Source organism: Martes martes (genome assembly GCF_963455335.1).
Source record: "Martes martes genome assembly, chromosome: 5".
NCBI lineage: Eukaryota > Metazoa > Chordata > Mammalia > Carnivora > Mustelidae > Martes > Martes martes.
Window position 1 is genome coordinate 96,577,310 of NC_137892.1, and position 23,778 is coordinate 96,601,087.

Sequence of the window (23,778 nt, forward strand, 5' to 3'; positions counted from 1 at the left end):
GACTTCCTAAAAACTCAACTACTAGTAGCCTACTGTTGACTGGAAGCCTTAGTGATAATATGAACAGTCAATTAACATATATTTTATATGTTATATGTATTGTATACTGTATTTTTATAATAACATAGAGAAAAATGTGGTTAAGAAAATCATAAAGAAGGGCCCTTGATGGCTCAGTGGGTTAAAGCCTCTGCCTTCGGCTCAGGTCCTGGTCTGAGGGTCCTGGGATAGAGCCCTGCATCGGGCTCTCTGCTCAGCAGGGAGCCTGCTTCCTCCTCTCTCTCTGCCTGCCTCTCTGCCTACTTGTGATCTCTGTCAAATAAGTAAATAAAATCTTAAAAAAAAAAAGAAAATCATAAAAAAATAGATTTGTAATTCTATACTGTATTTATTGAAAAAACCCCCAAACATATGTTAAGTAGCCCTGCACATTTCAAACCCATGTTCAAGTGTCAGTGATACTTTTATTCTTTTTATTGAAGTATAGTTGTAAATACAGTTGTAATACACTGTGTTACATCTGTTTTAGATGTACAACATAGGGATTTGACAACTCTATATGTTATGCAGTGCTTACCACAAATGTAGCTCCCATCAACATTTTTATTACAACAATATTACAGTACCACTGACTCCTCCCTAACCTGTCCTTTTTATCCCTGTGATTTATTCATTTCATTACTGGAAGCTTGTATCTCCCACTCCCTCTCACACATTTTTCCCTTCCCATTTAACCCCCTTCTCTCTGGTAACCATCAGTTTGTTCTCTGTGTTAATGGGTCTCTTTCTGCTTTTTGTTTGTTTATTCTGTTTTTTAGATTCCACATACAAGTGAAAGCATACGGTATTTGTCTTTCTCTGTCTGACTTACTGCGCTTAGCATTATACCCTCTGGGTCCATCCATGTTGTCTCAAATGGCAGTATCTCATTCTATTTTATGATTGGGTAATATGTTTACATCTTCTTTATTGCTTCATCTATCAGTGGACACTTAGATTGCTTCCATATCTTGGCTCTTGTAAATAATGCTACAGTAAACTTAGGAGTGCATGTATCTTTTTAGATTACTGTTTTTGTTTTCTTTGTGTAAATACCCAGTAGTGGAATTACTGAATCATATGGTATTTCTCTTTGTAGTTTTTTGAGGAACCTAGTGGCTGTACCAGTTTGTATTTCCACCAACACATGAGGGTCCTTTCTCTTCATATCCTTTCAACACTTGTTATTTCTTATTGTTTTGATTTAAGCCATTGTGACAGATAAAAGATGATGTGCTTTTAAATGACATCTTCAAATGACATTCAGAACTTTTGTTCTTAAAATGTAGCTGCTGCATTAAAAGGAATCACATCAGTCCAACAATTACAGTACTGTTTACCCAAAGAATATAAAAATACTAGTTCAGAGGGATACACGCACATTTATGCAGTTTACAATGTGTGTTTATAGCAGCATTATTTACAACTGCCAAATTATAGAAACAGCCCCAGTATCCATCAACTGATGGGTGGATATAGGAAGATTTGGTATATTTATACAGTGGAATATTACTAAGACATAAAAAAGAATAAAGTCTTCCATTTGCAACAGCATAGATGGTAGTACAGAGTATTGAGCTAAGGGAAATAAGTCAGTGCGAGCAAGATAAACACTTATTATTTCACTCATATGTAGAATTTAAGAAACAAAACAAATGACCAAGGGAGAAAAAATGAGAGAGAAGCAAACCAAGAAACAGACTCTTAACTACAGAAACTGATGGTTACCAGAAGGGAGAAGGGTGAGGGAATGGGTTAAATAGGGAATGGGAATTAAGGCATGCACTTGCTGTGATGAGCAAGAGATATTGTGTGGAACTGCTGAATCACTATATTGTCTGCTTGAAACTAATATTATACTGTATATTAACTAACTGGAATTTAAATACAAACTTCAAAAAGAGAAAATAATTTTAAAAACCTGAATCACATCATACTTCTTTTAATTTAAGGACCAAGTGTTCAACTAAGCAGAGGACAGTCTCCATGACTGAAGAAATAATGCTTGTTTCAAATTAGCCCTTTCTTCTGAAGTAGGGGTGGGAGTAAGACTATAAAAAGAGGAATGTCTCAGAGTCTCTTTCCAATAATAATATATGAATTTTCTGCTCTGGGACTTTGCTCCAACAATGATGTTATTTTTTAAAAATGGAAATTTTAGAAGTTCATGAAGCAAAATGAAAAATTTGAATCACTACTATTAAATTTGTTAAAAAGGAATTTATCTTGGGGCCCCTGGGTGGCTCAGTTGGTTAAGCTTCTGCCTTCAGCTTAGGTCATGGTCCCAGGGTTCTGGGATCGAACCCCGTGTCATGCTCCCTGCCCAGCAGGAAGCCTGCTTCCTCCTTTCCCTTTTTCCCTCCCCCTGCTTGTGCTATCTCTCGCTATGTCTCTCAAATAAATAAATAAAATCTTTAAAAAAAATTATCTTTATGCTTAGTTATTATTGATGTATTTTTAAATGTTTACATTATACTTGTTTTTATTTTGACCTGACAGCATCTCTGAGCAGCTTGCTTATTACACCGTTTCCCTCTCCAAACTCCTCACTTACCCGAAGTTGTGCCAGCAGTTACCAGCGACGTTGGCGACGCAGCCAAACAACAAGCTTGGAGAATGGGGTATTTCCTAGATGGTAAGTTGGAACCTTCACTATAATAAAATTGAATAGTTCCTTATTTTTTTTAAAAGAAGATTTTATTTATGTATTTGAGGGGGAAAATGAGAGAAAGAGAAAGCATGAGAGGGCTCCAGGATCATGACCTGAGCTGAAGGCAGTCGCCCAACCAACTAAACCACCCAGGTGCCCTGAATAGTTCCTTAAACACAATTTTCAATGGTTCTTTTTAGAGCCTGGGCTTGTATTTTGTGTATTTTAAGTCTTGAAACTTTAAAATGTATTCTATTTGTTAAATTATTGGTAGTTTTAACTGATACTAGTGTATAGTTCAGTGGCATTTTAAGTACCCTCACATTGTTATGCAACCATCGTCACTATTCATGTCCAAAACTTTTTTATTTCCCCAAATTGAAGCTGTACCCATTAAGCAGTAACTCCCCATTCCTCCCTACCCTTGGCTCCTGGCATCCACCATTCAAAATATTATTTTTTGTCTCTCTGAATTTGAGAATTCTCTACAAACCTCATATAAATGGGATCATACAATATTTATCCTTTTATATGTAGCTTATTTCAGTTAGCATGTCTTCATGGTTCATCTGTGTTGTTGCATGTATTGGGATTTTATCCCTTTTTAGGGCTGATTAATACTCCATCGTGTATATATATATCACACTTTATTTATGCACTTGTCTGTTGATGGACGTTTGGATTGCTTTCACCTAGCTTTGAGCAGTGACAGTATTGTAGCCAATGAGGTTTATCTGAGATGCGATTGTTGCTAATTGGATTACTTCTACCTTTTGGCTTTTGCAAATAATGCTGATATGAACATGGGTATACAAATCCTTTCATTCTTTTTGGGTATATAATCAGATGTGGAATTGTTGGGAGATAGGGTAATTCTGTGGTTAAATTTTTGTGAAAATTCCATACTGTTTTCTACAGTGGCTATTCCATTTTTACATTCTTACCAGAAATGCACAGAATTCTAATTTCTCCACATTCTTTCCAATAGTCATTTTCAGTTTTTTTGATAATAGCCATCCTGATGGGTATGAGGTGGTATCTCATTGTGGTTTTGATTTGTATTTCACTAATAGCTAGTGATATTGAGTATGTTTTTATGTGCTTATTGGCTGTGTGTCTGTCTTTTGGAGAAATGCCTGTTACGAGTGTTGTGCCCATTTTTTATTTAGGTTTTTTTTGTTGAAGTATAGGAGCTCTTTACATATTCTAGATACTAATCCTTTATCAGACATACGCTTGGCTGTATTTTTTCCCATTCCATGGGTAGTCTTTTCATTCTGTTGGCAGTGTCCTTTGGTACACAGCAGTTTTAATTTTATGTAGTCCAGTTTATTTCTTTTTTCTTTTGTTATCTGTACTTTTGAGTGTCATATCCAGGAAGTCATTGCCAAATTCAGTATCTTAAAGCATTTACCCTATGTTTTTTCCTAATGTTTTATAGTTTTAACCCTTCTGTTTACGTGTTTGAAATTAGGCAAGTTCATTCATTCGTGAAAGATCTTTTTTTTAGTCTACGTTAAGCAGCTATAGATAATGCAGCTTCTTGTTTCCTCTTACTTACTCCCTTTAGTCCTTGATTTTTTTTATTATTTCTGGAATCAAAAGGAGAGACATAAGTAGATCATAGAACAGTGAATTATATCAGACTCACTTATAAACCTAAAAATTCAGGCATTTTAGATTGGTTATGAATTGGAAGTTATCTCCTTTTTTTAGTGACTTCTAATTGGACAAAAATGTTCCCAATCTGACTCTCTGTTAAAATTTTTTATAAAATTGTGAGTATGAAAGAAAAGCCAGTAGATTTCTAAATGAGATAACACTTGATATGCATTTTTAGATTTACTTGATAAAACAGAAAAAGATAACTTAGTCTACATTTAATTAGCAAGGACTTAAACTATGAATTTAATTATTTTTGTATTTTTTTAATTAAAAAAAAAACATTTATTTTTAAGGTCTATAGAAGAAAGCTTTAATCTGTCAGATGAAAGCTGTGGCCCTAACCCAGGAATTGTGAGAAAAAAGAAGATTGCAATTGGGGTAATCTTTTCATTATCCAAAGATGAAGATGAAAATAACAAATTTAATGAATTCTTTTTTTCACATTTTCCTCTCTTTGAAAGCCACATGAACAAACTAAAGGGTGCAATAGAACAGGTAAGCACAGTCATGTTGTTGGTTTGTTTGTGTCCTTTATTTTCCTCTGAATCTTATTCTCCTTATTTAGTATTACGTTTATTCATTTGGCAGAAAAATTAACAGTCACAGTTGCAAGTACCCTACAAAGTGCTCTGGAGATACAAAATAGACTTTTCAAGGAGCTTACTGCCTAATATATGTTACAAAGTCATTCATCCATTCATTCAATAAATGTCTGAGGGCCTGTAATGTGGCAAGCACTATTCTAGCAAGTGTAGATAATATGGGAAAAAAGCAACACTCTAGACCTCATGGGGCAGCAAATAAACAAATGAATATATAAGTTTTATTTTATGATTATGATTATTTTTATTTTTACTTTTTTTGAGAGAGAGAGCATGCATGCACAAGCAGAGAGAAAGGCAGAGGAAGAGGGGGAGAGAGAGAATGTTAAGTAGGCTCCACACACAGCACAGAACCTCATGCAGGGCTCTGTCTCATGACCCTGAGATCATGACCTGAGCCAAAATCAAGAGTCAGACACTTAACCAATTAAGCCACCTAGGTGCCCCAAATATATGATTTTTGATGATAATAAATGTTGTGGAGAAAAATAAAATGGGTTTATAAGGAATGCTGGATGGAGATACTCTGATTTTTGTTGCCTAGTCATGACGGTTCCTGATAGAATGACATTTGATCCAGAGATAAGGAAGAAGTGAGATGCAACTATATGAGGAAAGAACTTTCTAGACAGGGGCAAAGGCCTGTGTCAGGAGTAACCCTGATGCTTGAGCAAAGTAAGGAGGCCAAAGTGGCTGGTTTAGAGGTAACTTCAGATTATGTACACACTTTTAGGATACCATCGTAAGGGCACTGGCATTTACTCTTAAGATGGGAAACCATTGGAGAGTTTCAAGCAGAGGAATGACAGTATTTATGAGGCTCACTCCTACTGCTTAAGAAGAATAGACTTCTAGAGGCAAAGGTGGATGCTATGGGAACAAAATAGGAGACTGTTGCAGTGATCCAGTGAGAGAAGTTGGATACTCAAACCAATTAGGTGATAGAATTGATGAGTAGTGGTTGGATTCTGGATATGTTTTTAAAATAGAGCTAATGAGATTAGTTGATGGACTCAGTTGCCGTGTATGAGAAAGAGAACAAGTGCAGGTTGGCTTGAGATTTTTCACTTGAGCAGTAAGAAGGATGGAGTTGCCAGTAGTAAGATGGAACAGGTTGGGTGGAGGAAAGTCAGGTATTTGTTTGAAAGGCCTCTTGGACATCTAAGTGGTTATATGAGTCTAGAGTTTAGGAGACCAGGCTAGACAGTCATCAGTGCATTGATGGTATTTAAAGACATGAAACTGAGGAATAGAAGAAAGGTGAGGAGATCCTACACTTGATCTGTGGAGCATTTCAGCAGTTAAATTTGAAGAGTTGAGAAAGAACTGCAGAGAGGAATGGAATTCTCCATTCAAGTAACAGGAAAAACAAGATAGAATACTTTTTTGAGGGGGGCCAAATGAAGGGAAAGATTTAAGAATGTAAGAGTGATAGTTGTGTCTCATGCTGCTGATAGTGGATATGATAAATTTATATACAAGTAAGAAAATTATGAATATAAGATAGAACATAAGAATAACTAAAAAAGACAAGCTCATAGGAAAAGAAGAGGACTTCCTTTTGAGAAGATGTCACATTTGGACTGGATCTTAAAGGATATGTAGGATCTTTTAAACTTAAAGCTTTGAAAATTGGATATAGCTGAATAGCAAGAAAATTGATATACTTGCCACCCAAAAATAACTCTGTCACATTTTGCTTAAAGTCTTCCCAGGCCTGTTCTATGTATATTTTATTTTTACTCAATTGGGATTGTTCTGTGTCCATATTATTTTAATTATGTGCCTATTTTTAAAAACTCATCATTGTAACATATACACTTCTCATGTCATTGTAAATTGTTCTTAAGTATATTTGAGAGGATTTCCTCAAGTTAAGTAACAGTTTTTCTATTAAGTCATTTTTACTCTTTCATAATTATAACTACACTGTAATTAATACCGTGGTGAAGTTTTCCTATTATTTTTAAGACATTCCCAGGAAGTTAAAGTAACAAATCATTGGGAATAACTAAATTCTTAATCCCATTGACAGTATACAGAAGGGAAAGGATAAAAGAGGGGTAGTGGGTTGTATGGTTTACAGAATAAATGAGAACCAGACCACAAAGAATCTAGAATGCTAGCCAGAAGTTTTGACTTTGTTGTTAAAGCTGTCTCCAAATTGTGCTTTAGGAAGATTAATTTAGCAGTATGTTTTTTTTTTTTAAGAGAGTAGAATTCAGAAGGCTAGGGAGAGGAAGACCAATTAGAATGGTCTTGAAAACAGGATGCATTTTGGTAACCCAGCAGTTACTAAGTCTCGTCTGCCTCTAGAGAGTACACTGATGTTTGTTATTCACATTAAATCGTCAGAGGACAAATAGATCATTAGCAATACATCTTTACTTGAACAAATGAGTAATGGCCATTTTTGCTTTTTTCAGAAGTTAGACCTTGGTGACATTTTCCTCAGTTGGCAGCTGTCCCTTTTTGTAATTGATGTTGCCAAAGTCAATACACATAATATTTAGCTGCGAATGAACTGACATTTTGAGTTACTGGGAAAATGGTTTGAAGTTTTGTATAAAACTTGAAATATTCAGGCAGTATAGAACTCATTATAGATTACTTTTTACATGTTTTAATGCTTTGACCATTTTATAACCTAAAAGCATACATTGCAGTCCTTATAGTTGTTTCAGTGTTTGTTCAGCAAGTTTAAAATCTCATTTTCTTACTATAGCTGAAAGATAAAGCTTAATGTTTGAGTATCTTTATATAAATAAACAGAAGTTAATTTTAAAAGTTTTATAGCTGTTAATTAGTGATAGAATATTGTAAACAGTGGACCATCCAGAGGAGTTTTTTTTTAGGGTCAGTTTTGACAGTATCATTTATTTGTTTTTTTTTAAAATGAAAATATATGGATTTTGTTTTTTGGTACTTTGGGAATTATTTTGAAGCTTGTGCCACCTTTTGAGATCTATACTGTAATTGTACTTTTTTACTGCTGATAAAGTTAAGATTAGTGTTTAGTTCTAGCTAAAGAATATTCACTCCTTTTTTTAAAAAAATAAATTGGTAATCTCAACAGTTTATGAAAACATAAAGTTTCACGTTTACCTTATGAAGCTTTTAGATGTGCATGAACATGATTTCTGGCCTTAAAGTAGTCTGACCTCTGAAATATATGTTTAAAACTTTTTAAATTGATTTTTAATTACATAATGCAGAAGTCCATTCTCTTTAAAATGTCTAAAAAAACTTCTTTTTGACATTAACATCCTAATCCTGATCCATTTTTTGTCTGTCTAAAAGCAAAACCTCTCAACCTTGGCTAAATATATTTTTAATAAAGGAAATATTATTAATAACTTGAGATACTTTTCAGTAGAATCCTGATGTTTTAGATTTTTAAAAAGGTTTACTTAACGAGCTATTCTCTGTGAAAATGCTAGATGAAAGTGCCATTGTTACTGAGTTATTGTATCTTGCTGTGTATGTTTAAAAAAAAACCCAGAAAATGGTAGTTTTATGTAACCCAGAAACTGTTAACATCAGTTTTTTTTATGTTAGTATTCTGCCATTTGACAGTTTCAGTAAGGGATTTAACATTTGAAAAATTTGAATTTTGTTATAACTGGTAATGATTAAAGGTGCAAAAAAGAAAGCCTCTGTAAATGTATGTACCTTCTTTACATGACGGTAGAGTGTTGTGGAAATAAGTGATTTTGTCCTTCACTTTTTTTCTCCCATTTTTTGCTTGTGATCAGTGTAAGAATTAACTATTTCATTGCTTCCAAGGCTATGAAAATGAGCCGGAGATCAGCTGATGCCAATCAGAGGAGTTTGGCATATAATCGAATAGTTGATGCCCTAAATGAATTCAGGTACATATTCTCCAGCTTTTCATAATTTAGAGTTGTCTAGTAGTATACACAGGAAGATTTATTTTCTTTAGGTTTTTCTGATAAAATTATTTAAATTTCTTGGTCCCATGGACAAGAGAAGGTATAATTCACTAGGCCACTGGCTTCTGTTATTAAGTATCACTTGTTTTAGGGATTCAAGCATATTTGGGATTCATCAGGGGCATGGTTTTTAGTACCAAAGCATTACAGAAAACAAGTATGACTAGAGGAGGGAGGCCCTTGTTCCCCAGAAACATGCTTTGTCCTCTCTCTTGGGTTAAGTGTACCACTTAAGGTTTATTATTACCAGTAGTTTATGTATCTCATTATTAGAAAAACTGGCTACGTATTTGTTGTGGTCCCATATTGGGGCAGAGATCTCCTAGATTGTTGGTTTAAATGGACTATTACATTTTGAAGTGAGAGCCTCTTTTAGCTTGTGCTATTTCAGGATTGTTATGATGAAACTTTAGGCATATCATACACAACCAGATACTCAGACACACACGGATACACACACATCTTTTGTTAATGGAGATGACTAAGGAGTGGTGTGTTTAGTAAATTTGACAGTAGGGGAAAACTTATGTTTGTTTTCAACTTTGCTTGTTTTTTATTTTTCATTTTCCTCATACTATGTTAGAGTAAACCACAGTGGAAGTAAATCTGGTATCTTTTTTTTTTTTTAACTTCTCTCAAAATGAGAGACTTTATTGCCTCAATAATGTTCTGTGTGATTTTTGAAATTGAGTTATAGAAAAGTATTAAGTGGAAATTGCATGGTAAAAATAACCTAACCAATATGGAGTATTTTATCATGTTTTTAATTTATTTAAGTTGAAAACGTTTACTTTGTGGCTATTGTGTAATAATTATCCACTGGACTCAGTTATTGAGAAAGATAAAATTTACTAGTCATTCACCTTTTACTTACTATAATTTTTAGGATAAAGGCATTAAAAGTAAGCTTAAAAATATTCCATTTTTGTTCAGTAAACTCAGTGATGAGGGGAAATAGAAAAACAAATTAGAGAAATCAGTTTTTCTTTTTTGGTCTTGGAAGGAAATAATTTGCACAAATGCAAATTATATTGGAACTGATGTTTCTGCTATTTTTATATTTTAGCATGTTAACTTCAGGCCTGTCCTACGTTACTGAATGAAGCATACTAACAAATACTGTAATAAAGTGTTAAAATTTTTTTATAGTAGTAAAAAACCCACATAACATTAAATTTAACGTCTTAACCATTTTTAAGTGTACAGTTCAATAATGTTAAATTTTATTACAAAACTCCAGAACTTTTTCATCTTGCAACACTGAAATTATATGCACTGAATACTAATTCAGTAATATAGTATTTTTAATCAGTGTGTTTCTTCAGTTCATTGGCATCATTGCTCTTTATATATGAATTGTATGTAGAATTATTCATAATTTTATTTGTTCATACCTGTACCTTAAGAATTCAGATTGTTCGGAGAAAGACAACTATCATATGATCTCCCTGATATGAGGAAGTGGAGATGCAATGTGGGGGGTTTGGGGGATAGGAAAAGAGTAAATGAAACAAGATGGGATCAGGAGGGAGACAAACCATAAGAGACTCTTAATCTCACAAAACAAACTGAGGGTTGTGGGGGCTGGGGGGGACGGGGTAGGGAAAGGGTGGTGGGGTTATGGACATTGGGGAGGGTATGTCTATGGTGAGTGCTGTGAAGTGTATAAACCTGACGATTCACAGACCTGTGCCACTGGGGCTAATAATACATTATATGTTAATTAAAAAATAAAAAAGAATTCAAATTGTATATTTCACATGCTGTTTATAATTAAAACATTATAATAAATGTTTCTTATGATGAAGTATATGGAAAATAAAAATATATTCCCTCAGCATTTCTAGATGGAATTTAGAACAATTTTTTAAAAAGATTTATTTTATTTTATTTTAAAGAGAGAGCACGCGCACACATGCCACATGTGCACATAATTGGGGGGGTTGGGGGAGAGGGATTGAGAGAATCTCAAGCTGACTGTGTGCTGAGCACTGAGCTGGATGCGGGGCTCCATCTCACGACCCTGACTGAGATCATGACCTGATCCGAAATCAAGAGTTGGACACTTAACGGAGCTGCCCAGGTGCCCCATAGTAGTTCTTAAAGTTAGGTAATAGGAGCCCTCCAACTCTGTTCTTCCCCTTCATTTTATGTTGGTTATTATGCGTCTTTTTGCCTCTTCATGTAAACTTTAGAATCACTTTGTTGATATCTGCAAAATAACTCCCTGTGATTTTGATTGAGATTCTATTGAATTTCTAGGTCACGTTGGGAAAAAGTGTCATCTTAGCAATAGAGTCTTCCTTATACATGAACATGGAATAGCTCTCCATTTATTTAGGTATTCTTTGATTCCTTAAATCAGAGTTTTTTTATGTTTCTTTTTTTTCTGTAGATCTTATACTTTTGATGGGGAGGGGAGAGTGGCAGAGGAAAAGAGAGAATCTTAAGCACACTCCATGCCCAGTGCCTACCCTGACACAGGGGTTGATCTCATGACCCGAGCCAGAATCATGAATTGGGCACTTAACTGACTGAGCCAACCAGATGCCTCAGATCTTGTACATTTTTAAAGATTATTACCTAAGTATTTCAGGGTGAAGGTTTTTTTGGTATTAACACAAATGATACTGTGTTTATAATTTCAAATTTCAGCTGTTCATTGCTGGCATATAAGAAAGCAATGAACTTTTGTATATATGTGTATATATTTTTTGAAGTATAGTTGACATACAGTGTTACATTAGTTTCATGTGTACATCATCATGATATGACAGTTCTACATATTACTCAGTGTTCACCATGATAAGGTAGTCACATCAGTGCTATCAACAATATTATTGGCTATACTCCTGTGCTGTACTTTTCATCTTTGTGACTTTTTTATTTTGTAACTTTAAATTGGCACTTCTTAACCACTTCACCTATTTCACCCATCTCCCCGCATAATCCTCTGTGGCAACCACCAGTTTATTCTCTATTTATGAGTTTGTTTCTGTCTGTTCATTTATTTTGTTTTTTTAAATTCTACCTATAAGTGAAATCATGTATACTTTTCTGATTTATTTCACTTAGCTTGACACTCTCTAGGCCCATCCATGTGTCCCTGACCTTTGTATAATAACCTTAGCTGTGACCTTGCTGTAATCACATGTTAATTCCAGCAGAGTTTTGGGTGTTGGTTTTTTCTTCCGTTCCCTTCCCTTCTCCCTCCCCTCCCTTCCCCTTCCCTTCCCCATCCCCTCCCTGCTTCCCTCCTCTCCCCTATTCTCCTTCTTCCCTCCCTTCTTCCCTTTCCTGCTTCCCCTCTTCCTCTCCTATCCTCTCCTTTTTTTTTTTTTATAGAGCATGAGCAGTTGAGGGTGGGGGTGTAGAGGGAGAGGTAGAGAGGATCTTAAGTAATCCCTATCCCAGCACAGAGCCCTTCAATAGGGGCCTGATCTCACAACCCTGATACTGTGACTTAAGCCGAAATCAAGAGTACAACTCTCAACCAGCTGAGCCACCCAGGCGCCCCTCCGTTGTACCGTATTTTAGTGGGAAAGCTTCAAGTTCCTCACGATTAAGCATGATGTTAATGGTAACTTGTTGTAGATAGTCTTTATCAAGGTAAAGAAGTTTCCTTCAGGGCGCCTGTGTGTAGCTCAGTTGGTTAAGTGTTTGCCTTCCACTTGGGTTCTGATCCCAGTATTCCTCAGCAGGGTTCTGCTTCTCCTTCTCCCTCTGTGCTCTCTCTCTCTCAAGTAAACAAGTCTTTTTTTTTTTTTTTTAAGATTTTATTTATTTATTTGACAGACAGAGATCACAAGTAGGCAGAGAGGCAGGCAGAGAGAGGGGGAAGCAGGCTCCCCGCCGAGCAGAGAGCCCAATGTGGGGCTCGATCCCAGGACCCTGAGACCATGACCTGAGCCAAAGGCAGAGGCTTTAACCCACTGAGCCACTCAGGCGCCCCTCAAGTAAATAAAGTCTTAAAAAAAAAAAGTCTCCTTTATTTCTAGTTTGATGAGTAATTAATTACTGATTTAATTTCTTTAATAAGCATAGGACTCTCCAGGTTATCTTTGTCTTATATAATTTTTGGTACTTCTCTGTCTCTCAAGGACCATAAGAGTCAATAAATTGGTGGCCATAGAGTTTATTTTTGCTTAATTATCCTGTAATTTTTCTTCAATTAGTAGTGATGACCCATCTTTCATTTCTTGTGTCTAATTTGTGTCATTTCTCTTTTTTCTTGTGTATGTTAGATAAAGTTTATTACTTTTATTTATCTTTTCAAAGAATTAGGTTTAGTCTTGTTGACTTTTTTTTTTTTTTTTAAGATTTTAATTATTTATTTGACAGAGAGAGACACAGTGAGAGAGGGAACACAAGCAGGGGGAGTGGGAGAGACAGAAGCAGGCCTCCCGCTGAGCAGAGAGCCTGATGTGGGGCTTCATCCCAGGACCCTGGGATCAGGTCATGATCTGAAGGCAGATGCTTAATGACTGAGCCACCCAGGGCACCCCAAGTCTTGTTGACTTTTAATCTTTTGGTATTCTCTTTTCAATTCTGGTGATTCCTGATCTAATTTTTAATACTTCTTTTCTTCTACTTGCTTTAGGTTTATGTTGCTCATCTTTCTCTCGTTTCCCAAAATTAAAGCTGAGATTATTGTTTTCAGATGTTTCTTCTTTTTGAATATATGCATTAAGTTCTGTAAATTACCCTATATGCACTGCTTTTGTTCCGTACCACAAATTTTGTTAAATCAAATTTTCTTTTAGTTCAGAATATTTCCATCTCTTTCCATCTCTTTGCTTACATTGCTTATATGGTCTTACATGTTAATCTACTTTATTTATTTAGTATATTTAGAGCTATACATTTAGAGCCATTTACATAGCAATCGTAGTTATTTCCTTATCTGATAATAACAAAAATCTGTGTCTTAGATCTGAGTTTGATTCTGATGCTTTGTCTCTTCAGACTGTGTTTTTATTGTCTTTTAGCAGTATTTTGTTGAAATGGTCCAGTGGTGAGGTATTGGGCATGGGGGAGGAAGTATTCTATAATCTTGTGATTAAATTGTAGTTTTTTTTAATGAGCTTGAATTCCTGGATTTTGACCTTCAGAAGCATTTCTTGGTCTTTATTTTGCTCCTGATAGATGAGTGTGGAAGGCCAGTAACGATTGAGTTGTCTAAATGCCCATTTCTTAGGTCAGATAAGACGCTGATATAGTTGGACTTGGACTCTTGGAGGGCAGATGTTTGTTTTGGAGAATGCCCTCGGTGCACTTAAAAATTGTTAGAATTCCTCCCTATCTGAAACACAAAAGATGTTTCTTTGATCCTCATTGTGGAAATCTGATGGTACTCCCTTAAAATGTGGCAGTCTTCTTAGACTGGTACCCAAGGAGTTTTTTAATCATTCAGTGGTAGTTCATATTTATTGTGCCACCAAATTCATCAGTTACTTTTTAAGTGTTCCTACCCGTTATTGGCCTACCAGTTACAGAAGCATTTGCTTCAGGAAAGGTGGTCTTAGCTATATTTCTTGTTCAGTTTTTGGGGTGATGTTTTATCCTCTTACCTCAATTCTGTGATGTAGCGAAGAAAAGTCATTGATTTTCAGTTTGTTCAGCCTTTTTCTTTTGAGGAGTAAAGTGATGAGATGACTTCCAGGCTCTTTACATTTTGGCTAGAATTGGAAGTTCAGATATTTTTAAATCAGTATTTTTATGTAAGAGTACACTGAATTGAAATAGAATTGGAATACTTCCATTTAGTTAAAACTCAAATTGATTTTGTTTGGAAGTTAAATTATATTAAATACCACTGATTACAAAGAAAAATATGGTGCTGAGCTAATAACCAGGCAAACATAATGAAAACTGTTTCCCAAACTCCTAGAGGTCTAGAGCCTTGCATTTTTATTTCACAGTCTGTTTGGGAATTACTAGCTTAAACTGTTTTCAAGGAGAAAAATTACCAAACCTATACTACTACAATGCTAGGTATACTTGCAGTCCTGCATTGTACAGTTTCGGCTGTACAGCTCTGAGAGAGGATGTCAGAGTCAGCATTTGAGAATAATTTTACTTTGAAATAATGAGTTTCTGGGCTTAGAAATTCTTGAGAGAGATTATATGCAGTGGGAAAAGTTCTTATGTTTCATTGGAACTAAGACATGTTGAACCTAGTACCATATTAAGTTAAAACATTATTAGCTGGGTACAGTGGTTTTTTATGTATTTCTCATGGTTTATGACAGCTTTGTTCTTCACATATTCCCTTGTAGCCTAGTTCATCTGTATTTACATAGCTGGGAAGTTTTGCTTTAACTGCATAACCCAGAAAGAGAATTCTAGAGTGATTTCTCTTTGAGAAACCTATAAACTATGCCTTTGTCATGGAAATGAGTGGTTTTGAGAAGTATGAAAAGTTTTAATCTTTTCAGTTTCTAAATTTAATCTGTAGTTTGCCTGAAAGTTCAACCAAAGATTAACAGGTTTGCTTTTTTATCCTCAAGTGGATAATATAACTTTAAAGTAAAAGAAATGTGCTCTGAATGATTAGGTATTTTGTTAATGATATTTTAAATTTTTTATTTTATTTGTATTGTTCAGTTGACTTTAGACTGGAATTACTACAAATATGTGTTTGAACAATTCCTTTTGCTTATATGCCTTAAAGAATTCTGCAGTATTCTGAGTTTCACATTTTGCAGTATTACAAAGCAGTCAGTACTTGCCTCTGCACTTGGAAATGTTACTTTCAGTTATTGAATTGATAGTTTCTTCTCTGCAGTCACAAATGTTGTGGAAAAAGGCAAGTGTCCCTGTTTGAGGTCTGAGAAAACTGTCATCATAGATCCAGCTGAGGTTACCAGCATAGTAAATATTGTCAGAAAATTCATTCCTAATAGAATACCTATGAATTAATTGGCATGTTATTAGGTAATCTATATGGCCTAGCTTTAGAATTTTAATATTGCCTAGAATTTACAGTATGTATGAGTTATAAAATCATTGCAAATGTGTGATTGTGTACCTTTCCTTTTATGCTAGTTTGATTATTTTACTTCAGTTACTATACAGATAGGAAAGACTATTTAAGTCAGTTAAGCATTCTTACAAAATCTTAAAAATACTTTATAAGGGGCGACTGGGTGGCTCAGTGGGTTAAATGTCTGACTTTACTTCAGGGTGTGATTTCAGGGTGTGATATGGGATTGAGCCCCATGTCAGGCTCCACCCTCAGTGGGGAGTCTGCTTCTCCCTGTCCCTCTGCACCCCCCCCCATAAATAAATAAAACTTAAAAAAATACTTTATAAACTCTAAAAGGTCTGTCAGTAGAAGTACTTCAATATATACATTTGATCCTCATTATATACAGATTGTGTATTTGTGAATTCATCTACTTGCTGAAATTTATTTATAGCCTCAAACTATACTCAAAGTGATTTTATGATCATTTGTAACAAGTGCAGAGCAGTGAAAAATTGGAATAGCCGGATACATTCCTAGATGAGTTGAACAAAACAGTGCTCTGCCTTCTTGTTTCAGAACTTATTCTGTTAACAAGTATCGTATTGAAATGTATTTTGTGGCTGGGTTTCTTTACATATTTTACGCCCCTTTTTTTTTTTTTTGGTTTAAGATTGCTTTTATTTATTTATTTTTTATTAACACATAATGTATTGTTTGTTTCAGGGGTACAAGTTTGTGATTCATCAGTCTTACACAATTCACGGCACTCACCATAGCACATACCCTCCCCAGTGTCCATCACTCAGCCATGCCATCCCTCCCACCCCATCCTCTCCAGCATCCCTCAGTTTGTTTCCTAAGATTAAGAGTCTCTTATGGTTTGTCTCCCTCTCTGGCTTCACCTTGTTTCATTTTTTCCTCCCTTCCCCTCTGATCCTCTGTCCTATTTCTCAAATTCCTCATATTAGCAAGATCATATGATAATTCTTTTCCTCTGATTGACTTATTTTGTCTAGCATAATACCCTCTAGTTCCATCCATGTCATTGCAAATGGCAAGATTTCATTTTTTTGATGACTGCAGAATATGTGTGTATGTGTGTATACAAACACACACATATATACACTGCAACTTCTTTATCCATTCTTCTATTGATGGACATCTAGGCTCTTTCCATAGTTTGGATATTGCAGACATTGCTGGTATAAAATTGGGGTGCATGTGCCCCATCAGGTCACTACATTTGTATCTTTGGGGTAAATACCCAAGTAGTGCGATTGCTAGGTCCTATGGTAGCTCTATTTTCAACTTTTTGAGGAACCTCCATACTGTTTTCCAGAGTGTCTGCACCAGCTTGCATTTGCACCAACAGTGTAGGAGGGTTCCCGTTTTTTCCACATCCTCGCTAACATCTGTCGATTCCTGACTTAATGATTTTAGCCATTCTGAATGGTGTGAGGTGGTATCTTATGGAGGTTTTGGTTTGTATTTCTCTGATGCTGAGTGATGCTGAGCACTTTTTCATGTGTCTGTTGGCCATTTGGATGTTGTCTTTGCAGAAATGTCTGTTCATGTCTTTTGACCATTTCTTGATTGGATTATTTGTTCTTTGGGTTTTGAGTTTGATAAGGTCTTTATTTTGGACTAGCCCTTTATTGTCTTTTGACCATTTCTTGATTGGATTATTTGTTCTTTGGGTTTTGAGTTTGATAAGGTCTTTACAGATTTTGGACTAGCCCTTTATCTGGTGTGTCATTTGCAAATATCTTCTCGGATTCTGTCAGTAGTCTTTTGGTTTTGTTGACTGTTTCCTTTGCTGTGCAAAAGCTTTTTATCTTGTTGAAGCCTCAGTAGTTCATTTTCGCCCTTATTTCTCTTGCCTTTGGCGATGTTTCTAGGAAGAACTTGCTGTGGCTAAAGTCAAAGAGATTGTTGCCTGTGTTCTTCCCAAGGATTTTGATGGATTCCTGTCTCATATTTAGGTCTTTCATCCATTTTGAGTCTACTTTTGTGTGTGGTGTAAGGAAATGGTCCAGCTTCATTTTTCCACTGTCCAGTTTTCCCAACACCATTTGTTGAAGAGACTGTCTTTTTTCCATTGGACATTCTTTCCTGCGTTGTTGAAGATCAGTTGACTGTAGAGTTAAGGGTCCATTTCTGGGCACTCTGTTCTGTTCCATTGATCTAGGTGTCTGTTTTTGGGCCAGTACTGTTCTGTCTTGATGATTACAGCTTTGTAATAGAGCTCAAAGTCCAGAATTGTGATGTCACCAGCTTTGGTTTTCTTTTTCAACATTCCTTTGGCTGTTTGGGGTCTTTTCTGGTTACATAGAAATGTTTAGATTATTTGTTCCATTTTGTTGAGAAAAGTTGATGATATTTTGATAGAGATTGCAATGAGTGTGTAGATTGCTCTAGGTAGCATAGACATTTTCACAGTATTTATTCTTGCGATCCATGAGCATGGAACGGTTTTCCATTTCTTTATGTCTTAATTTCTTTTCATGAGTATTCTATACTTTTCTGAGTACAGATTCTTTGCCTCTTTGGTTAGGTTTATTTCTAGATGTCTTATGGTTGGGGTGCAGTTGTAAATGGGATCAACTCTTTAATTTCTCCTTCCTCTGTCTCAGTTAGTGTATAGAAATGCAACTGATTTCAATGCATTGATTTTATATCCTGACACTTTACTGAGTTCCTGTATGAGTTCTATCAATTTTGGGGGTAGAGTCATTTGGGTTTTCCACATAAAGTATTATATCACCTGCAAAGAGTGAGCGTTTGACGACGACTTTGCTGATTCAGATGCCTTTTATTTGTTCTTGTCTGATTGCTGAGGCTTGGACCTCTAGTACCACATTGAATAGCAGTGGGGATAGTGGGCGTCCCTGCTGTGTTCGTGACCTTAGGGGAAAAGCTCTGTTTTTCCCCATTGAGAATGATATTTGTTGTGGGTTTTTCATAGATGGCTTTCATAATACTGAGGTATGTACCCTCTGTCCTTACACTGTGAAGAGTTGTAATTAAGAAAAGATGCTGTACTTTGTCAGATGCTTTTTCTGCATCTATTGAGAGTATCATTTGGTTCTTGTTCTTTCTTTTATTAATGTATCACATTGATTTGTGGATGTTGAACCAACCTTGCAACCCAGGAGTAAATCCTACTGGGTCGTGGTGAATAATCCTTTTAATGTACTGTTGCTCCTATTGGCTAGTATTTTGGTGAGAATTTTTGTATCCATGTTCATCAGGGATATTAGTCTGTGATTCTCTTTTTCTGTTTTTGGGATCAAGGTAATGCTGGCCTCATAAAATGAGTTTGGAAGTTTTCCTTCCATTTCTATTTTTTGGAATAGTTTCAGGAGGCTAGGTATTAATTCTTCTTTAAATGTTTGGTAGAATTCCCCTGGGAAGCCTTCTGGCCTTGGGCTCCTATTTGTTGGGAGATTTTTTTATTACAATATGCTTCAGTTTCCTTACTGTTTATTGGTCTGTTCTGGTTTTCTCTTTCTTCCTGGTTCAGTTTTGATAGTTTATACGTCTCTAGGAATGCATCCATTTCTTCCCAGTTGTCCAATTTGCTGGTGTATAGTTGCTGATAATATGATCTTATAATTGTTTGTATTTCCTTGGTGTTGGTTGTGATCTCTCCTCTTTCATTCATGATTTTATTAATTTGGGTCCTTTGTCTTTTCTTTTTGATAAGTCTGGCCAGGGGTTTATCAATCTTACTAATTCTTTATCAAAGAAAATATGCAGGGAATGATCCTAATCTTTTGGTACCAGTTGAGACCTGATTTGTGACCCAGGATGTGATCTGTTCGGGAGAATGTTCCATGTGCACTAGAGAAGAATGGGTATTCTGTTGCTTTGGGATGGAATGTTCTGAATGTATCTGTGATCTCCTTCTGGTCCATTGTGTCATTTAAAGCCTTTATTTGATCTTTTGCTTAGATGATCTGTCCATTTCAGTGAGGGGGATTGTGAAAGTCCCATACTATCATTGTATTATTGTTGATGTGTTTCCTTGATTTTGTTATTAATTGGCTTACATAATTGCTGCTCCTATGTTAGGGGCATAAATATTTAAAATTATTAAGTCTTCTTGTTGGATAGACCCTTTAAGTATGATATAGTATCCTTCTTAATCTCTTATTATAGGCTTTGGTTTAAAATCTAATTTGTCTGTTATAAGGATTGCCATCCCAGCTTTCTTTTGATGTCCATTAGCATAGTAAATTGTTTTACAACCCCTCATTTTAAATCTGGAGGTGTCTTTGGGTCTAAAATGAGTTTCTTAGAGACAGCATATCCATGGGTCTTATTTTTCTGATACCCTGGGCCTTTGATTGGGGCATTTAGCCCATTTACATTCAGGGTAACTATTGAAAGATATGAATTTTGTGCCATTGTATTGCCTGTAAGGTGACTGAGACAGTTATTGTCTCTGTTCCATTCTGTTCTATATTACTTTTAGGCTCGCTCTTTGCTTAGTGGACCCCTTTCAGTATTTGCTTAGGGCTGGTTTTGTGTTCACAAATTCTTTTAGCTTTGTGTGTGTGTGGTTTTTTTGTTTGTTTGTTTTGGTTTTTTGTCGTGGGAGCTTTTTATCTGTCCTTCTATTTCCACTGACACCCTAGGTGGATATAGTATTCTTGGCTGCATATTTTTCTTGTTTAGTGCTCTGAATATATCATGCTAGTCCTTTCTGGGCTGCCAGGTCTCTGTGGATAGGTCTGCTGCCAATCTATTGTTTTTATTTTTATAGGTTACAGACCTTTTGTCCTGACCTGCTTTCAGGATTTTCTCTTTTTCACTGAGACTTTTAAGTTTTACTATTAAATGATGGGGTTGACCTATTTTTAATAATTTTGAGGGGATTTTGATGCCTGTTTTCTTCCCCAGATTAGGGAAGTTCTCTGCTATAATTTGCTCCAATATACCTTCTGCCCCCTCTCTCTTCTTCTAGGATCCCATTATTCTACTATTATTTTGTCTTTTGGTATCACTTATCTCTCAGCTTCTCCCCTCGTGATGCAGTAGTTGTTCATCCTCTTTTTCTCAGCTTCTTTATTCTCCATCATTTGGTCTTATAGATCGCTAATTCTTTCTTCTGCCTCATTTATCCTAGTAGTTAGAGCCTCCATTTTTTTTATTGCACCTCATTAATAGCCTTTTTGATTTCGACTTGGTTAGATTTTACTACTTTTGTTTCTCCCTAAAGGGATTCTTTAGTATTGTCTATGCTTTTTTCAGGCCCAGCTAGTATCTTTATAATTGTCATTTTGAACTTCAGTTCCAACATCTTACTAATGTTCATATTGATTAGGTCCCTGGCAGTACCGCCTCTTATTCTTTTTTCTGAGGTGAGTTTTTCCATTTTGTTGTCATATCCATAGGAGAAGAGATGAATGAGAGAACAAAATGTTGAAAGGGTAACAATGACCCCAGAAAAATGTACACTTAAACAAATCAGGAGAGATCTGAAACCTGGGGGAAAAGAAAGGGAAAAAGAAAAAAAAAAGAAAAGAAAGAATATGATCAGGCCGATGAATGGAACAGAGCTACACACTAGATTTTGGGTGTATTTTGGTTTGTTAGAAGAAACTGCATCCTAAAATTTGAATGAAAAACTTATATACATATAAAAAGTATAAATATGATGAAAGGATGGAATATGACTGTAAGGATGAAAATTAAAAAATATTTTTAAAAAGAAATTGATAAGATCTTGGTTGGAGAAAGAAAAATTTTTTAAAAAATAAAAAAAAAAAAGAGAATGTTATCATGCAGGAGGCTCGAACAAAGCCACACACTAGATTTAGGAATTCAGGGTTTATTTTGGTCATTGAGAAGAAACTTTATTCCAAAACTTTAAAGAAAGAAAAATAATGTATATACAAGTTTTTCATACACACACACACACACACACACACACACACAGTTAAATACAATGAAGGGATAGACTATGACTGTAAAAATTAAAATTAAAAAAAGATTTTTAAAAGGAATTTGTAAGATAAGATGTTGGTTGAGTGAGAACAACTCAGGAAAATAGAAAAAGAACAAAATAAAAAAAATTTAAAAATTAACTTTGAAAAAAGAATCATGGGGAAAAAGTATGAATTCTATGTGCTGTATTCCCCTAGCACTGGAGTTTTGCAGTTCTCATTGACTGGATAGACTTTTTCTTGGCTGGATGTTCTTGCTGATCTTCTGGGGGAGGTACCTCTTGCAGTGATCCTCAGATGTCTTTGTCCCAGGCGGAATTGCACTGCCCTTTCCTGGGGACAGGCTAAGTAATCTGCTCGGGTTTGCTCTTGTGGCTTTTGTTCCCTGGAAGCTTTCTGTACAGCTTTGGAGGACAAGAATGAAAATGGCGGCCTCCCAATTTCTGGCCCCAGAGGAGCCGAAAACTCGGAGCCCGCGCCCTTCCATCAGCTCTCAGAGATAACCAGTCAATCATGCCTGTCTCCCTGGTCTCCGGCCACACTCCTTGCTCACCTGGCCTATGTCTGAGCATTTCTTTGGCATACAACCCCGTCTGGAGTTTCCAAACCCAGCAGATTCCTGCAGTGCACTCCCGTGCCACTCCTCCCAGGGTGAAGAAGTGGAATCTCCTGGATCTGCTGCTTGTTGGGTCCCTGCTCAATGAGTAGTGGTCCAACTGTGCCACAGATCATGGTTTATGGCAACCCCTAGCTGGCAGCCCTCTCCTTGGCTGCAGCTTTGCAGCTGGCTTCCCCACTCTGATACTTGGGAGCTCTTCCACACTCAGGCACCCCTCATCTTTCTATGACCTGAGCGTCTTGAGACCACACTGTCCCAGCGAGGTTTCCACCATAGCTTAGCCATGGGAGAGACCTCCCTCGGGAGCAGACTTCTAAAAGTTCTAATTTTGTGCTCCATTGCTCTGTCACTTGCTAGGAGCCAGCTGATGGAGGCTCTCTCCCCCTGCAGTCTGTCTTCCCAAATATCACTTCAGAGTCACTTCTCTGCACATCCTACCTTCCAGAAAATGGTCACTTTTCTTTTCATAAAATTGCTGCTATTCTTTTCTTTAATCTCCTGTTGCATTGCACATCCTACCTTCCAGAAAATGGTTGCTCTTGTGTTCATAAAATTGCTGCTATTTTCTTTGGTCACCTGTTGCATTTGTAGATGTTGAGAATGGTTTGAGAACTATCTAGCTGAATTCCTGATACTAGACAAAATTTAGGTCTCCTACTCCTCCACCATCTTCCCTCTGCCCTCTGGCATTTTGCACTGTTGGTCAGTGATTTTGCTATTAAAAATCATCCCCTGGTGTACTGCTGAAATGCTATCTATGTTCCAAAGTGCAAGAAAACTATGATGTGCTTTACAGAGAAAAGACATATGAGCTTCCTTCAGGCATAAGTTATAGCACTATTGACTGTGAATTCAGTGTTAATGAATCAGTGGTAAATTAATAAGGTGTCTTTAAACAGAAACCCACATAAAAAAGGGTTATGTATTGAAAGGCTGATAAAAATGTTGATGAGAGACTTGATAGGAATCTGACCATGTATTTTCCTTAGGAACAGTATTTCATTGTTCACTACTTCTTTGTTTGCCTCAACTTTATAGGACATTACTGCAAATAATGAGGATCCATCATACTTAATTTTAAAATTAAGTTGTTATTAGAAGTTAGCAATTAGACAATTATCAAAGTATATGTTTATCTGAGACCAGATGATTAATGATTTTGGGGTAGTTGAGAAGAGGAAGGAAATGATTCACATGCATGCAGAAGCAATGAAATGTAGAGAAACAGGAAGCATGTTTAGTTTGGAGCCACAAAGATGAGGTTCTTGGATTCTCCCTCTGACTTTTGTGCATATCAAAGAAAACTAAATCAGGTCCATAGTTCCCTTC

The 23,778-nt window shown here is 36.0% G+C and overlaps 1 protein-coding gene across 2 annotated transcripts in view; it reads left to right on the forward strand.

Moving 5' to 3' along the window:
- FNIP1 (folliculin interacting protein 1) overlaps window positions 1-23,778 on the forward strand; it is a 156,696-nt gene that overhangs the window by 95,982 nt on the left and 36,936 nt on the right. For both annotated transcript variants that reach the window (XM_080805058.1, XM_080805057.1), the window contains 3 exons: window positions 2,539-2,674; window positions 4,648-4,849; window positions 8,743-8,828. In XM_080805058.1, the coding sequence (XP_080661184.1) occupies window positions 2,539-2,674; window positions 4,648-4,849; window positions 8,743-8,828 (424 nt within the window). The remainder of the gene's footprint in view (window positions 1-2,538; window positions 2,675-4,647; window positions 4,850-8,742; window positions 8,829-23,778) is intronic.